The sequence below is a fragment of the Salmo salar genome, chromosome 12 (genome assembly GCF_965601325.2).
Source record: "Salmo salar chromosome 12, fSalSal1, whole genome shotgun sequence".
Taxonomy (NCBI): domain Eukaryota; kingdom Metazoa; phylum Chordata; class Actinopteri; order Salmoniformes; family Salmonidae; genus Salmo; species Salmo salar.
Window position 1 is genome coordinate 4,534,057 of NC_138302.1, and position 17,843 is coordinate 4,551,899.

At 45.7% G+C, this 17,843-nt stretch overlaps 1 protein-coding gene across 1 annotated transcript; it reads left to right on the forward strand.

Annotated features, from left to right (window-relative positions):
• Positions 1–10,000: 10,000 nt before the first annotated feature.
• LOC145859373 (uncharacterized) lies at positions 10,001–17,222 on the forward strand. The gene is made up of 2 exons (XM_082958465.1): positions 10,001–10,587; positions 14,303–17,222. The coding sequence occupies exons 1-2, from the start codon at positions 10,263–10,265 to the stop codon at positions 15,268–15,270; spliced, it is 1,293 nt and encodes a 430-aa protein (XP_082814591.1). The 5' UTR covers positions 10,001–10,262; the 3' UTR covers positions 15,271–17,222.
• Positions 17,223–17,843: the final 621 nt, after the last annotated feature.

Consider the following 17,843-nt stretch of genomic DNA (forward strand, 5'->3'; position numbering starts at 1 on the left):
ATAGGGGGGAGGGATGGAGGAGATGTTAATAGATTTAGGATGGAGTAGGCCAAGGGGAGTCAGTTTGAGGTATGGGGGGAGGGATGTTAATAGATTTAGGAGGGAGTGGGACAAGGGGAGTCGGTTTGGGGTATAGGGGGTGGAGGGATGGAGGAGATGTTAATAGATTTAGGAGGGAGTGGGACAGGGGGAGTCAGCTTGGGGTATAGGGGGGCAGGGATGGAGGAGATGTTCATAGATTTAGGAGGGAGTGGGACATGGGGAGTCAGTTTGGGGTATAGGGGGGAGGGATGGAGGAGATGTTAATAGATTTAGGAGGGAGTGGGACAAGGGGAGTCAGTTTGGGGTATAGGGGGGAGGGATGGAGGAGATGTTAATAGATGTAGGAGGGAGTGGGACAAGGGGAGTCAGTTTGGGGTATAGGGGGGGAGGGATGGAGGAGATGTTAATAGATTTAGGAGGGAGTGGGACTTGGGAGTCAGTTTGGGGTATAGGGAGGGAGGGATGTTAATAGATTTAGGAGGGAGCGGGCCAAGGGGAGTCAGTTTGGGGTATAGGGGGAGGGATGGAGAAGATGTTAATAGATTTAGGAGGGAGTGGGACAAGGGGAGTCGGTTTGGGGTATAGGGGGGAGGGATGGAGGGGATGTTAATAGATTTAGGAGGGAGTGGGACAAGGGGAGTCAGTTTGGGGTATAGGGGGGAGGGATGTTAATAGATTTAGGAGGGAGTGGGACAAGGGGAGTCGGTTTGGGGTATAGGGGGGAGGGATGGAGGGGATGTTAATACATTTAGGAGGGAGCGGGCCAAGGGGAGTCAGTTTGGGGTATAGGGGGGAGGGATGGAGGAGATGTTAATAGATTTAGGAGGGAGTGGGACAAGGGGAGTCGGTTTGGGGTATAGGGGGTGGAGGGATGGAGGAGATGTTAATAGATTTAGGAGGGAGTGGGACAGGGGGAGTCAGTTTGGGGTATGGGGGGGAGGGATGTTAATAGATTTAGGAGGGAGTGGGACAAGGGGAGTCGGTTTGGGGTATAGGGGGTGGAGGGATGGAGGAGATGTTAATAGATTTAGGAGGGAGTGGGACAGGGGGAGTCAGTTTGGGGTATAGGGGGGAGGGATGGAGGAGATGTTAATAGATTTAGGAGGGAGTGGGACTTGGGAGTCAGTTTGGGGTATAGGGGGGGAGGGATGTTAATAGATTTAGGAGGGATTTGGACAAGGGGAGTCCGTTTGGGTATAGGGGGGAGGGATGGAGGAGATGTTAATAGATTTAGGAGGGAGTGGGACAAGGGGAGTCGGTTTGGGGTAAAAGGGAGAGGGATGGAGGGGATGTTAATAGATTTAGGAGGGAGTGGGACTTGAAAAGTCAGTTTGGGGTATAGGGGGGAGGGATGGAGAAGATGTTAATAGATTTAGGAGGGAGTGGGACAAGGGGAGTCGGTTTGGGGTATAGGGGTGGAGGGATGGAGGAGATGTTAATAGATTTAGGAGGGAGTGGGACAGGGGGAGTCAGTTTGGGGTATACGGGGGAGGGATGGAGGGGATGTTAATAGATTTAGGAGGGAGTGGGACAAGGGGAGTCAGTTTGGGGTATAGGGGGGAGGGATGGAGGAGATGTTAATAGATGTAGGAGGGAGTGGGACAAGGGGAGTCAGTTTGGGGTATAGGGGGGAGGGATGGAGGAGATGTTAATAGATTTAGGAGGGAGTGGGACAAGGGGAGTAGGTTTGGGGTATAGGGGGGAGGGATGGAGGAGATGTTAATAGATTTAGGAGGGAGTGGGACTTGGGGAGTCAGTTTGGGGTATAGGGGGGGAGGGATGTTAATAGATTTAGGAGGGAGTTGGACAAGGGGAGTCAGTTTGGGGTATGGGGGGAGGGATGGAGGAGATGTTAATAGATTTAGGAGGGAGTGGGACAAGGGCAGTCAGTTTGGGGTATGGGGGGAGGTATGGAGGAGATGTTAATTGATTTAGGAGGGAGTGGGACAAGGGCAGTCAGTTTGGGGTATAGGGGGGGAGGGATGGAGGAGATGTTAATAGATTTAGGAGGGAGTGGGACAAGGGGAGTCGGTTTGGGGTATAGGGGGGAGGGATGGAGGGGATGTTTATAGATTTAGGAGGGAGGGGGACAAGGGGAGTCAGTTTGGGGTATAGGGGGGAGGGATGTTAATAGATTTAGGAGGGAGTGGGACAAGGGGAGTCGGTTTGGGGTATGGGGGGGAGGGATGGAGGAGATGGAGGAGATGTTAATAGATTTAGGAGGGAGTTGGACAAGGGGAGTCGGTTTGGGGTATAGGGGGGAGGGATGGAGGGGATGTTAATAGATTTAGGAGGGAGTGGGACAAGGGGAGTCGGTTTGGGGTATAGGGGTGGAGGGATGGAGGAGATGTTAATAGATTTAGGAGGGAGTGGGACAAGGGGAGTCAGTTTGGGGTATAGGGGGGAGGGATGTTAATAGATTTAGGAGGGAGTGGGACAGGGGGAGTCAGTTTGGGGTATACGGGGGAGGGATGGAGGGGATGTTCATAGATTTAGGAGGGAGTGGGACAAGGGGAGTCAGTTTGGGGTATAGGGGGGAGGTGATGGAGGAGATGTTAATAGATGTAGGAGGGAGTGGGACAAGGGGAGTCAGTTTGGGGTATAGGGGGGAGGGATGGAGGAGATGTTAATAGATTTAGGAGGGAGTGGGACAAGGGGAGTAGGTTTGGGGTATAGGGGGGAGGGATGGAGGAGATGTTAATAGATTTAGGAGGGAGTGGGACAAGGGGAGTCAGTTTGGGGTATAGGGGGGGAGGGATGTTAATAGATTTAGGAGGGAGTTGGACAAGGGGAGTCAGTTTGGGGTATGGGGGGAGGTATGGAGGAGATGTTAATTGATTTAGGAGGGAGTGGGACAAGGGCAGTCAGTTTGGGGTATGGGGGGAGGTATGGAGGAGATGTTAATTGATTTAGGAGGGAGTGGGACAAGGGCAGTCAGTTTGGGGTATAGGGGGGAGGGATGGAGGAGATGTTAATAGATTTAGGAGGGAGTGGGACAAGGGGAGTCGGTTTGGGGTATGGGGGGGAGGGATGGAGGAGATGGAGGAGATGTTAATAGATTTAGGAGGGAGTTGGACAAGGGGAGTCGGTTTGGGGTATAGGGGGGAGGGATGGAGGGGATGTTTATAGATTTAGGAGGGAGGGGGACAAGGGGAGTCAGTTTGGGGTATAGGGGGGAGGGATGTTAATAGATTTAGGATGGAGCGGGTCAAGGGGAGTCAGTTTGGGGTATGGGGGGAGGGATGTTAATAGATTTAGGAGGGAGTGGGACAAGGCGAGTCAGTTTGGGGTTTAGGGGGAGGGATGGAGGAGATGTTAATAGATTTAGGAGGGAGTGGGACCAGGGGAGTCAGTTTGGGGTATAGGGGGGAGGGATGGAGGGGATGTTCATAGATTTAGGAGGGAGTGGGACAAGGGGAGTCAGTTTGGGGTATGGGGGGAGGGATGTTAATAGATTTAGGAGGGAGCGGGTCAAGGGGAGTCGGTTTGGGGTATAGGGGGAAGGGATGGAGGAGATGTTAATAGATTTAGGAGGGAGTGGGACAAGGGGAATCAGTTTGGGGTATAGGGGGGAGGGATGGAGGAGATGTTAATAGATTTAGGAGGGAGTGGGACAAGGGGAGTAGGTTTGCGGTATAGGGGGGAGGGATGGAGGGGATGTTAATAGATTTATGAGGGAGTGGGACAAGGGGAGTCGGTTTGGGGTATAGGGGGGGAGGGATGGAGGAGATGTTAATAGATTTAGGAGGGAGTGGGACAAGGGGAGTCAGTTTGGGGTATAGGGGGGAAGGATGGAGGAGATGTTAATAGATTGTAGGAGGGAGTGGGACAAGGGGAGTCAGTTTGGGGTATAGGGGGGAGGGATGGAGGAGATGTTAATAGATTTAGGAGGGAGTGGGACAAGGAGAGTCGGTTTTGGGTATGGGGGGGAGGGATGGAGGGGATGTTAATAGATTTAGGAGGGAGTGGGTCAAGGGGAGTCAGTTTGGGGTATAGGGGGGAGGGATGGAGGGGATGTTAATAGATTTAGGAGGGAGTGGGACAAGGGGAGTCAGTTTGGGGTATAGGGGGGGAGGGATGGAGGAGATGTTAATAGATTTAGGAGGGAGTGGGACAAGGGGAGTCAGTTTGGGGTATAGGGGGGAGGGATGGAGGAGATGTTAATAGATTTAGGAGGGAGTGGGACTTGGGGAGTCAGTTTGGGGTTAAGGGGCAGAGGGATGTTAATAGATTTAGGAGGGAGTTGGACAAGGGGAGTCCGTTTGGGTTATGGGGGGGAGGGATGGAGGAGATGTTAATAGATTTAGGAGGGAGTGGGAAAAGGGGAGTCGGTTTGGGGTATAGGGGGGGAGGGATGGAGGAGATGTTAATAGATTTAGGAGGGAGTGGGACAAGGGGAGTCAGTTTGGGGTATAGGGGGAAGGGATGGAGGAGATGTTAATAGATTTAGGAGGGAGTGGGACAAGGGGAGTCAGTTTGGGGTATAGGGGGGGAGGGATGGAGGTGATGTTAATAGATTTAGGAGGGAGTGGGACAAGGGGAGTCAGTTTGGGGTATAGGGGGGAGGGATGGAGGAGATGTTAATAGATGTAGGAGGGAGTGGGACAAGGGGAGTCAGTTTGGGGTATAGGGGGGAGGGATGGAGAAGATGTTAATAGATTTAGGAGGGAGTGGGACAAGGGGAGTCGGTTTGGGGTATAGGGGGGAGGGATGGAGGGGATGTTAATAGATTTAGGAGGGAATTGGACAAGGGGAGTCAGTTTGGGGTATGGGGGGAGGGATGTTAATAGATTTTGGAGGGAGTGGGACAAGGGGAGTCGGTTTGGGGTATAGGGGGTGGAGGGATGTTAATAGATTTAGGAGGGAGTGGGACAAGGGGAGTCAGTTTGGGGTATGGGGGGCGGGATGTTAATAGATTTAGGAGGGAGTGGGACAAGGGGAGTCAGTTTGGGGTATAGGGGGGGAGGGATGGAGGAGATGTTAATAGATTTAGGAGGGAGTGGGACTTGGGAGTCAGTTTGGGGTATAGGGGGGAGGGATGTTAATAGATTTAGGAGGGAGTGGGACAAGGGGAGTCCGTTTGGGGTATAGGGGGGAGGGATGGAGGAGATGTTAATAGATTTAGGAGGGAGTGGGACAAGGGGAGTCGGTTTGGGGTAAAAGGGGGAGGGATGGAGGGGATGTTAATAGATTTAGGAGGGAGTGGGACATGGGAAGTCAGTTTGGGGTATAGGGGGGAGGGATGGAGGAGATGTTAATAGATTTAGGAGGGAGTGGGACAAGGGGAGTCGGTTTGGGGTATAGGGGTGGAGTGATGGAGGAGATGTTAATAGATTTAGGAGGGAGTGGGACAAGGGGAGTCAGTTTGGGGTATAGGGGGAGGGATGGAGGGATGTTAATAGATTTAGGAGGGAGTGGGACAAGGGGAGTCAGTTTGGGGTATAGGGGGGAGTGATGGAGGAGATGTTAATAGATTTAGGAGGGAGCGGGACAAGGGGAGTCAGTTTGGGGTATAGGGGGAAGGGATGGAGGAGATGTTAATAGATTTAGGAGGGAGTGGGAAAAGGGGAGTCAGTTTGGGGTATAGGGGGGGAGGGATGGAGGAGATGTTAATAGATTTAGGAGGGAGTGGGACAAGGGGAGTCAGTTTGGGGTATAGGGGGGAGGGATGGAGGAGATGTTAATAGATTTAGGAGGGAGTGGGAGAAGGGGAGTCAGTTTGGGGTATAGGGGGGAGGGATGGAGGGGATGTTAATAGATTTAGGAGGGAGCGGGTCAAGGGGAGTCGGTTTGGGGTATAGGGGGAAGGGATGGAGCAGATGTTAATAGATTTAGGAGGGAGTGGGACAAGGGGAATCAGTTTGGGGTATAGGGGGAAGGGATGGAGGAGATGTTAATAGATTTAGGAGGGAGTGGGAGAAGGGGAGTCAGTTTGGGGTATAGGGGGGAGGGATGGAGGGGATGTTAATAGATTTAGGAGGGAGCGGGTCAAGGGGAGTCGGTTTGGGGTATAGGGGGAAGGGATGGAGCAGATGTTAATAGATTTAGGAGGGAGTGGGACAAGGGGAATCAGTTTGGGGTATAGGGGGAAGGGATGGAGGAGATGTTAATAGATTTAGGAGGGAGTGGGACAAGGGGAGTCAGTTTGGGGTATAGGGGGGGATGGATGAAGGAGATGTTAATAGATTTAGGAGGGAGTGGGACAAGGGGAGTAGGTTTGCGGTATAGGGGGGGAGTGATGGAGGGGATGTTAATAGATTTAGGAGGGAGTGGGACAAGGGGAGTCAGTTTGGGGTATAGGGGGGAGGGATGGAGGAGATGTTAATAGATTTAGGAGGGAGTGGGAGAAGGGGAGTCAGTTTTGGGTATAGGGGGGAGGGATGGAGGGGATGTTAATAGATTTAGGAGGGAGCGGGTCAAGGGGAGTCGGTTTGGGGTATAGGGGGAGGGATGGAGCAGATGTTAATAGATTTAGGAGGGAGTGGGACAAGGGGAATCAGTTTGGGGTATAGGGGGAAGGGATGGAGGAGATGTTAATAGATTTAGGAGGGAGTGGGACAAGGGGAGTCAGTTTGGGGTATAGGGGGGGATGGATGAAGGAGATGTTAATAGATTTAGGAGGGAGTGGGACAAGGGGAGTAGGTTTGCGGTATAGGGGGGAAGTGATGGAGGGGATGTTAATAGATTTATGAGGGAGTGGGACAAGGGGAGTCGGTTTTGGGGTATAAGGGGGGAGGGATGGAGGAGATGTTAATACATTTAGGAGGGAGTGGGACAAGGGGAGTCAGTTTGGGGTATAGGGGGGAGGGATGGAGGAGATGTTAATAGATTTAGGAGGGAGTGGGACAAGGGGAATCAGTTTGGGGTATAGGGGGGAGGGATGGAGGAGATGTTAATAGATTTAGGAGGGAGTGGGACAAGGGGAGTAGGTTTGCGGTATAGGGGGGGAGGGATGGAGGGGATGTTAATAGATTTATGAGGGAGTGGGACAAGGGGAGTCGGTTTTGGGGTATAGGGGGGGAGGGATGGAGGAGATGTTAATAGATTTAGGAGGGAGTGGGACAAGGGGAGTCGGTTTGGGGTAAAAGGTGGGAGCAATGGAGGGGATGTTAATAGATTTAGGAGGGAGTGGGACTTGGGGAGTCAGTTTGGGGTATAGGGGGGAGGGATGGAGAAGATGTTAATAGATTTAGGAGGGAGTGGGACAAGGGGAGTCGGTTTGGGGTATAGGGGTGGAGGGATGGAGGAGATGTTAATAGATTTAGGAGGGAGTGGGACAGGGGGAGTCAGTTTGGGGTATAGGGGGGAGGGATTGAGGGGATGTTCATAGATTTAGGAGGGAGTGGGACAAGGGGAGTCAGTTTGGGGTATGGGGGGGAGGGATGTTAATAGATTTAGGAGGGAGTGGGACAAGGGGAGTCAGTTTGGGGTATAGGGGGAGTGATGGAGGAGATGTTAATAGATTTAGGAGGGAGCGGGACAAGGGGAGTCAGTTTGGGGTATAGGGGGAAGGGATGGAGGAGATGTTAATAGATTTAGGAGGGAGTGGGACAAGGGGAGTCAGTTTGGGGTATAGGGGGGGAGGGATGGAGGAGATGTTAATAGAATTAGGAGGGAGTGGGACAAGGGGAGTCAGTTTGGGGTATAGGGGGGAGGGATGGAGGAGATGTTAATAGATTTAGGAGGGAGTGGGAGAAGGGGAGTCAGTTTGGGGTATAGGGGGGAGGGATGTTAATAGATTTAGGAGGGAGCGGGCCAAGGGGAGTCGGTTTGGGGTATAAGGGGAAGGGATGGAGGAGATGTTAATAGATTTAGGAGGGAGTGGGACAAAGGGAATCAGTTTGGGGTATAGGGGGAAGGGATGGAGGAGATGTTAATAGATTTAGGAGGGAGTGGGACAAGGGGAGTCAGTTTGGGGTATGGGGGGGAGGGATGGAGGAGATGTTAATAGAATTAGGAGGGAGTGGGACAAGGGGAGTCAGTTTGGGGTATAGGGGGGAGGGATGGAGGAGATGTTAATAGATTTAGGAGGGAGTGGGAGAAGGGGAGTCAGTTTGGGGTATAGGGGGGAGGGATGTTAATAGATTTAGGAGGGAGCGGGTCAAGGGGAGTCGGTTTGGGGTATAGGGGGAAGGGATGGAGGAGATGTTAATAGATTTAGGAGGGAGTGGGACAAGGGGAATCAGTTTGGGGTATAGGGGGGAGGGATGGAGGAGATGTTAATAGATTTAGGAGGGAGTGGGACAAGGGGAGGAGGTTTGCGGTATAGGGGGGGAGGGATGGAGGGGATGTTAATAGATTTATGAGGGAGTGGGACAAGGGGAGTCGTTTTTGGGGTATAGGGGGGGAGGGATGGAGGAGATGTTAATAGATTTAGGAGGGAGTGGGACAAGGGGAGTCAGTTTGGGGTATAGGGGGGAGGGATGGAGGAGATGTTAATAGATTTAGGAGGGAGTGGGACTTGGGGAGTCAGTTTGGGGTATAGGGGGGGAGGGATGTTAATAGATTTAGGAGGGAGTGGGACAAGGGGAGTTCGTTTGGGTTATGGGGGGGAGGGATGGAGGAGATGTTAATAGATTTAGGAGTGAGTGGGAAAAGGGGAGTCGGTTTGGGGTGTAGGGGGGGAGGGATGGAGGAGATGTTAATAGATTTAGGAGGGAGTGGGACATAGGGAGTCAGTTTGGGGTATAGGGGGGAGGGATGGAGGAGATGTTAATAGATTTAGGATGGAGCGGGCCAATGGGAGTCGGTTTGGGGTATATGGGGGAGGGATGGAGAAGATGTTAATAGATTTAGGAGGGAGTGGGACATGGGGAGTCAGTTTGGGGTATAGGGGGAGGGATGGAGGAGATGTTAATAGATTTAGGAGGGAGTGGGACAATGGGAGTCAGTTTGGGGTATAGAGGGGGAGGGATGGAGGAGATGTTAATAGATTTAGGAGGGAGTGGGTTAAGGGGAGTCAGTTTGGGGTATAGGGGGGAGGGATGGATGAGATGTTAATAGATTTAGGAGGGAGTGGGACATGGGGAGTCATTATGGGTTATTGTGTATAGATTGATGAGGGGGGCAGAAAAAAAAACATTTTCAGAATAAGGCTGTAACGTAACAAAATGTGGAAAAGGTGAAGGGGTCTGAATACTTAACGAATGCACTGTATACCTCTGGCAGAATTTTCTACCACTGGCAGTTTTGTACACAGTCACGTGATACGTGGCATAGAAAAGTCCAATCTTAGGAGAGTACATGGGAGGCACTATACTGTGTGTCTGCAGGTTTCTATCTGGTCAAAACCACTGGTACAGGTGCCCCTCCACCCTCTGGTGGAATGGATCATGTCTACAGAGAAACCTAGATCCAAATACTTAGATGTGTGTGTATTGGGTATATGTTGTGAAATTGTTAGATATTACTTGTTAGATATTACTGCACTGTCAGAGCTAGAAACACAAGCATTTCACTACACCCACAATAACATCTGCTAAACACGTGTATGTGACCATTAAAATGAGATTTTTATTTGAAATAAACGTCCTATTTATCAAAGGTGCTTTTGGCTGGAGTCAAAATGACTCCAAAGGATTTGTTAAAAGTCCATATTGATATAGAAACACTTAACCATGATTTAGATTTATTAAGGACAAGTTGATTGACAAAGGCATGAAGAATTGAATAAACCACATTTTGGCCATGATAAAAGATATGCCTCTGGGGTCCAAATGATCCATGTCAGAAGTATGGTTCAATGCAAATATGTAGTGGGTGTAAAGTTTGTTTTAATTTCTCACTCATTAAAAACGAATCAATCAACACATGCTTCTCTTTGAACGACTTAATATAATATTAAACTTTTATGAAATAAATGAAAAATAAACGTTTGGTTCCTCAACTGCGTTGCCCCCTCCAGTCAGCAGATGGCGATGTGCGTCTTTTAGGTTCAGGCGATGCTGCCAGTGTGACGTATAATCTAGTGGACGGGACGGTCCTTCAACAACAACAGCTAGTCAGACACCTCCGTAGCTTTCTAGCAAACATAGCTACAACATTCACGCTCTTTACACTGTTTTGGTGTATATTAGTCGCTGTGTATTAAACACACTTCTGTCGTATGTCCTTGTTGGCCCATTTAATTATATATTTACGTTGTTTGTCAGCTAGCTGGTTTGCTAAGTTAGCTTAGAACTAGGCTAGTCGCTAATGCTAGCTAGCTAACATCTCCGACCATGAATTCACTAAGTTACTCTCCTCCTGATAAAGAAGAGGATGTCTGCTGGACGGAGAAAGAAGCTCTAGTGAAAGAGGAGGAGGAAGAGAAAGATGTTACAATACAAAAACAAGTAGAGTGTGAAGCTGTTACCGTGAAAGAAGAAGAGAAAGACGTTACAGTGAAAGAAGAGGAAGACGCGTCCAGAGTGAAAGAGGAGGAGGATATTACAGTAAAAGAAGAGGAGGAAGAGAAAGAGGAGGATGCAGTTTTTGGAGTGAAAGAGGGGGAGATGACTGTCACATTGGAGGAAGAAGAGGAAGTTGGAGATCTGTTTAACACCAGTAAGTACCGTCTCTGCAGTCGTTGAACCAATATGCAGTAAAGGGGTTCTACACTTTAATGTTGTTCTGTAGGAATGGCTGAAGCTGCACTGTAACGTGTTGAACATCAAGAGTGGACCATCAACAAAACGTTAACAATTGATCAAATGCATCCAATGACAATGCCTGAAATACTGTAGTCCTCAATATCTCCTATTAGATTAGCCCAATATGTTCTCTTAAAGGGGTAATCAGCAGTTGTTACATCCATTTAGGGACATATACATTAATGATATGTACCCATCTGTTTCTTGAAGAAATCACTTAGAAATGCCTCATGAGCTTAGTTCAACTGTCGTACCCCATCAGAACCCAAAATATAAGCTTTTTTTACTCCAATGTTTGTCAGTAAATATAAACAAACACTGTATATCCTCAAAACATGGTTAAAACTAGAATGTTGATATCATGGATGGTTGCATTTCTCCAGCCCCATCCCTCAGCTTTTTACCGAAACGGGCAGGGAGTACGCTTTGTTATTGTTTCTACTGCTGATTGCTGCCCCCGTTACTCCTCAAGGTCCAAGGACTGTATGTTATTTTCAGAGGTAGACTGGCTCTGGCAGCTAAAATAGTCAAATATTCCATCATCAAATCAAATTTATTTATATAGCCCTTCTTACATCAGCTGATATCTCAAAGTGCTGTTACAGAAACCCAGCCTAAAACCCCAAACAGCAAGCAATGCAGGTGTAGAAGCACGGTGGCTAGGAAAAAACCCCTAGAAAGGCCAAAACCTAGGACGAAACCTAGAGAGGAACCAGGCTATGAGGGGTGGCCAGTCCTCTTCTGGCTGTGCCGGGTGGAGATTATAACAGAACATGGCCAAGATGTTTAAATGTTCATAAATGACCAGCATTGTCAAATAATAATAATCACAGTAGTTGTCGAGGGTGCAACATGTCAGCACCTCAAGAGTAAATGTCAGTTGGCTTTTCATAGCCAATCATTGAGAGTATCTCTACCGCTCCTGCTGTCTCTAGAGAGTTGAAAACAACAGGTCTGGGACAGGCAGCACGTTCGGTGAACAGGTCAGGGTTCCAAAGCTGCAGGCAGAACAGTTGAAACTGGAGCAGCAGCACGGCCAGGTGGACTGGGGACAGCAAGGAGCCCCGCCTTATCTCAGCTCACTGGTCACCATAGCAGCACCCACTCGTAGCACGCGCTCCAGCAGGTATATCTTACTGGTCACCCCCAAAGCCAATTCATCCTTTGGCCGCCTTTCCTTCCAGTTCTCTGCTGCCAATGACTGGAACAAACTGAAAAAATCTCTGAAGCTGGAGACTCATATCTCCCTCACTAGTTTTAAGCACCAGCTGTCAGAGCAGCTTACAGATCACTGCACCTGTACATAGTCCATCTGTAAACAGCCCATCTATCTACCTACCTCATCCCCAAACTGTGTGTATTTATTTATGGCCTATTTATTTCCTTAACTTACCTCATTTGCACTCACTGTATATAGACTTTTTGTTATCTTTTGTTCTACTGTATTATTGACTGTATGTTTTGTTTATTCCATGTGTAACTCTGTGTTGTTGTATGTGTCAAATTGCTATGCTTTATTTTGGCCAGGTCGCAGTTGCAAATGAGAACTTGTTCTCAACTAGCCTACCTGGTTAAATAAAAGTGAAATTAAAAAAGAAAATTAAAAAAATGTATGGGTCCTACAGTAGGTCTATGTTGTTGTTAGGTGAAGTTATGGGTCCTTGTTAAAGGAATTTTATATCTTGATGATAATAATCAATAATCAATTCGCCTTGACTAATGCCCAAGGTTTGTAAGACAATGTGTTAAATTAATTAGGCAAGGACTCAGCTTTCTGCAAAAGGTTTCTGTAGCTTTATTCATGAGAACGTTCTGCCGTCAGGATAACAAAACAGTCATTATATAGTTCTTGCTTACTTAGGCACATGCATTTACACACAATCTGTTGGTGACCTGCAACTCCCATTGACTTCTCACGCTGTTTATCACATTCTGGCTCAGCCTGTTCCTTTCCTTCAAGGTTAGGAACTCTCTGAAGTTTTACTCCCTTGACCATCTGCTTCTGTAGCTCTCTATACTAATTGCATACACACATTTCTTTCCCTCTCCAGTGGTTCCTGGACTTTCCGGAACTAATCAGACCAATCGATCACTACATTGATCATTACATTGATTATTCATTAACCATGCTGTATGACTAATAATTCATCATGGTTTATTGATTCATTTACCTTTATTAGATCATTCTCTTATCAGTCCTACAATAGGTATATGTTGTTAGGTTAAGGTATGGGTCCTACAGTAGGTCTATGTTATTGTTAGGTGAAGTTATGGGTCCTACAGTAGGTCTCTGTTATTGTTAGGTGAAGTTATGGACCAATTTGTTAAACACTTAGTGTACAAACCCTCATTGTCAGGCTGATGGTAAAGCTAGCCAAAGAGCATTTTACTGGTTGAAGTGTTTAACTATAAATCAGTTGATTTGCGACAATAACACAAACATATTAAGCAGGTGATTCAAGCGAGCCCTACAATTATAATCCATATTTAATGTGAAATGCACTTTTAAGCAACATGTAAATTGAGGCTATTTTTGCTGTCAGCCTATGAGAACTCCCCTGAGTTTTCCCCCACGGTGGTGAATTAGTGAATAGACACAGAGCTTAATGTGAGTTTCCTTGAGTAGCACTCCTGATCTTGCGCTGTAATATTCAGAATACATTGTGAAAAACTCAAATCTTTGCTCACTATTTTTTGCTCCAGGCAAATATACTACATCCATAACTAGTGGTTTCCTCATTACCAGATATACTACATCCATAACTAGTGGTTTCCTCATTACCAGATATACTACATCCATAACTAGTGGTTTCCTCATTACCAGATATACTACATCCATAACTAGTGGTTTTCTCATTACCAGATATACTACATCCATAACTAGTGGTTTCCTCATTACCAGATATACTACATCTATAACTAGTGGTTTCCTCATTACCAGATATACTACACCCATAACTAGTGGTTTCCTCATTACCAGATATACTACATCCATAACTAGTGGTTTCCTCATTACCAGATATACTACATCCATAACTAGTGGTTTCCTCATTACCAGATATACTACATCCATAACTAGTGGTTTCCTCATTACCAGATATACTACATCCATAACTAGGGGTTTCCTCATTACCAGATATACTACATCCATAACTAGTGGTTTCCTCATTACCAGATATACTACATCCATAACTAGTGGTTTCCTCATTACCAGATATACTACATCCATAACTAGTGGTTTCCTCATTACCAGATATACTACATCCATAACTAGTGGTTTCCTCATTAGCAGGGAGGAGTTTCTGCAATCAAATTGTGTGTGCATCGCCCTCCTGCCGCAATTTAAGCAAACACAGAAAGGGGCCTGTATTGGAGACCAATAGTCGTCTGGCACATTGCTTAGGATTTCAACAACTTTAATAACTTATTTCTGGTTTCTGCTAATGTGAAAACAAGACTAAATATAACTATTGTTGCTATCTTGACAGTCTTGTCAAATCATTTAACAGATGTCAATTGTTGAACAACTTCATGGGTATGATCTGGGCATCACCTTTTACCTCAAATAAACAGTGGATTTCTGCTGTTGTGGACCTTTAACCATCTGTCTGACTTTGTCATTCACACAGGAGAGAGACGTGACTATCGTGGATCCTCTGGGGATCCTCAACATCATCATGATGCTGACGAGGCAGAGAAGAGTCTCTCCAGATCAGAACTTCTCAAGAAACACCAGCAGAGACCCACTAAGATATCTAACTGCTGCTCTGACTGTGGGATATATTTCTCAATATCAAATTCACTAAAAGAACACCTGAGAATTCACACTGGAGGGAAATCTCACTGCTGCTCTGACTGTGGGAAGATATTCAACTCTTCATCAGACCTTCAAATACATCAAAGAATTCACACTGGAAAGAAATCTTTAGACTGTGATCACTGTGGGAAGAGTTTTACTACATCTGGCAATCTAACTATACACCAGAGAATACACACAGGAGAGAAACCTTTTAGCTGTAATCAATGTGGGAAGAGTTTTACTCAGCTTAACAGCCTGACAGTTCACCAGCGGACACACACAGGAGAGAAATCTTATATCTGTGATCAATGTGGGAAGAGTTTTACTCAGCTAAGCAGCCTGATAGTTCACCAGCGGACACACACAGGAGAGAAATCTTATAGCTGTGATCAATGTTGGAAGAGTTTTACTCATCTAAGCAGCCTGATAGTTCACCAGAGAACACACACAGGAGAGAAACCTTATAGCTGTGATCAATGTGGGAAGAGTTTTGGTGCATCTGGATGTCTGACGAAACACCAGAGAACACACACAGGAGAGAAATCTTATCGCTGTACTCAATGTGGGAAGAGTTTCTCTACATCTAGCTATCTGAAGATACACCAGAGAAAACACACAGGAGTGAAACCTTATAGCTGTACTCAATGTGGGAAGAGTTTTACTACATCTGGCAATCTAACGATACACCAGAGAACACACACAGGAGAGAAGTCTAATAGCTGTAATCAATGTGGGAAGAGATACTCGTATAAAAAATCTCTGATTAAACATCAGAAAATACATGGAGTTGTTTCATGATATCAATTAAATATATCACAATGTAGAATGTTTTAACGTTGTAGTAGGAGTATATTAATGATGTCACAATGTTTTAACATTGTAGTAGGAGTATATTAATGATGTCAAAATGTAGAACCCTAAACGTTTGTCCCCTGTTCTATTGATTTCAACATGATATGGATATTAGGCTCAGGGGAAAAATCCAGGCTCTGAAATGCTCTATTTATGTGATATAACAAAAAGTGACTAACCAAAAAGGAGTTGTGTTGGTGACCCACTTGAATCACAATGCAACACTTCAAAATGTAGCGAGCTGTTTACCACGTTGGTGACCCACTGGAATCAAAATGTAACACTTCACAATGTAGCGAGCTGTTTACCACGTTGGTGACCCACTGGAATCACAATGTAACACTTCAAAATGTAGCTAGCTGTTTTCTATAAATTGTCCTCTAACCAGTGATGTACACATTATTCCCAGATTCCGTTTGGTTTTTGAGCTGTTAGTTTTAACAGGACGTGCAACCTCATCTCCCTCCTCTCTCGCACAATTGATTTTAGCATGATATCGATGAGTGATGACAAATAAGTGTTCCTTTATTTAGCGACCCCTACATTTATGTGTTTTGACATCGGGCTATCCCACAAAATGCCATTGAAAATACGTTGAAAAGAAGAATATGCCCGATGTCCAATATATGTTCGGTTTTTGTTGAAAGTGAAAGTTGAGAAAATGTCGTTTTTTTCAATGTACTTGCAGCCTAAACACATGGACACAGTATAATAAATTGGTCTATAATCAACTTTATTAACAATCTTACATCACTCCAGTATTTATTGACAAGATTCAAGTGCTAATTGTCTTTATTCCACTACTGAAGAAGCATGTTTCAAATCACCTCATATTTCAAACATTCAGCCTGACAAAAGATTCAGTTATTATTATTCCATGCCTGACCTTTAAGTGAATTATTGCCAATACATATTAACAAAGGGGTGTACATTTGATCAACATTTATTTTGACTGCACGTTTTTCCGTATTGGAGTTGAGTTTTGTTTGGACTTGTTCCAAGTGGAATAGAAGCTGGTGAGTTTTAGGAAGAGAGAGTTCTAGAAGCTAGTGAGTTTGAGGAAGACGAGAGTTCTAGAAGCTAGTGAGTTTTAGGAAGACGAGAGTTCTAGAAGCTAGTGAGTTTGAGGAAGACGAGAGTTCTAGAAGCTAGTGAGTTTTAGGAAGACGAGAGTTCTAGAAGCTAGTGAGTTTTAGGGAGACGAGAGTTCTAGAAGCTAGTGAGTTTTAGGAAGACGAGAGTTCTAGAAGCTAGTGAGTTTTAGGGAGACGAGAGTTCTAGAAGCTAGTGAGTTTTAGGATTCTATAGAAAGAAAAAGGAGAAAAGATACGATTGAATATTATTATTTAGAAATACGTGTTTTTTTTCTTGTTTTTAATTGTTGACAGCCAATAGACACCATGTTCATATTAGTGAAGGTGAAGCATTGTAGTTGATTATAATGAGAAATGGAAGTTGTTTTCTGTTGATGGTGAGAAAACTTGTCCAACAAAAATATAGGATATATTTGTCATAAGGGGGAAGGTGTTACAGGCTTTGGTTTTTCCATTTATGTTTTGAGGTTGGACTTTAGCACGTCTAGCTCGTTAGCACGTCTAGCTCGTTAGCACGTAGGACGCACTGATTGGTGTCACCTTGTTAGTCAATGTGTTACACCTGTGCTGGCTTGTCCATCTCGTTATGGTTGAAGATTGCATTCAATTGTTAATATTTTAATCAATGGATTTTCCTTTGGGTGCTCATTAGTCTTTCAGTTGTTAATCTTCTGTTTTTTATCCTCTTATGTTTGTTGTGTAGTAAATATTTCGGTTTATTTTCATTGTTTTTTTCCTGTGAAGCCATTGCTTTGCATCCATGTCTGAAATGTGCTGTATAAATAAAGCTTGATTTGATTTGAACATATTGTAAAACAAATAACCTCATGACTGACAATCAACAGACTTAATTTTAATTTTATTTAACCTTTATTTAATTAGGCAAGTCGGTTAAGAACAAATTCTTATTTACAATGATTGCCTACCAGGGAACAGTGGGCTAACTGCCTTGTTCAGGGACAGAATAACGTATTTTTACCTTGTCAACTCTACCTGCTGCCCTCTTGCAAAACCAATGAGCACATATCTTGGTCCATCTTAGTATGAAAAACAGTATATCCTCCACTATGTCAAAATAGTGCATGGTATGTAAGTTTAGTATCACTTTTCAACCAACCCAGTGCATTTGTTGAAACTGAAAAGTTTTGAAGTCAACAATACGTCAAGGATTCAACAACTGAAAACTGAAACAAACAATTGGATCAAACAGATCAATCCCACTGGACATTAGGTTTCATTCAGACCCTGCAGGGTTTAGATTAAGCCAGAACTAGTTAAACTAGGATATTTAAGTAGCTTTCGTGATCGTGTCGTTAAATTTGGCTTAGTTAGTCGTAGACTGGAGTCAGGTAAGTAAGCCTAAATGAGAACCTGGGTTAAGCCTGATTAGGTTCAGTATGAACACCTGGGTTAATCCTGATTAGG

What these genes read in the sequence shown, in the direction of transcription:
- LOC145859373 (XM_082958465.1), top strand. Translation starts at nt 10,263, where the DNA reads ATGAATTCACTAAGTTACTCTCCTCCTGATAAAGAAGAGGATGTCTGC. An exon ending in TGGAGATCTGTTTAACACCA is followed by an intron (nt 10,588 to 14,302) that starts GTAAGTACCGTC and finishes TCATTCACACAG; the next exon opens with GAGAGAGACGTGACTATCGT.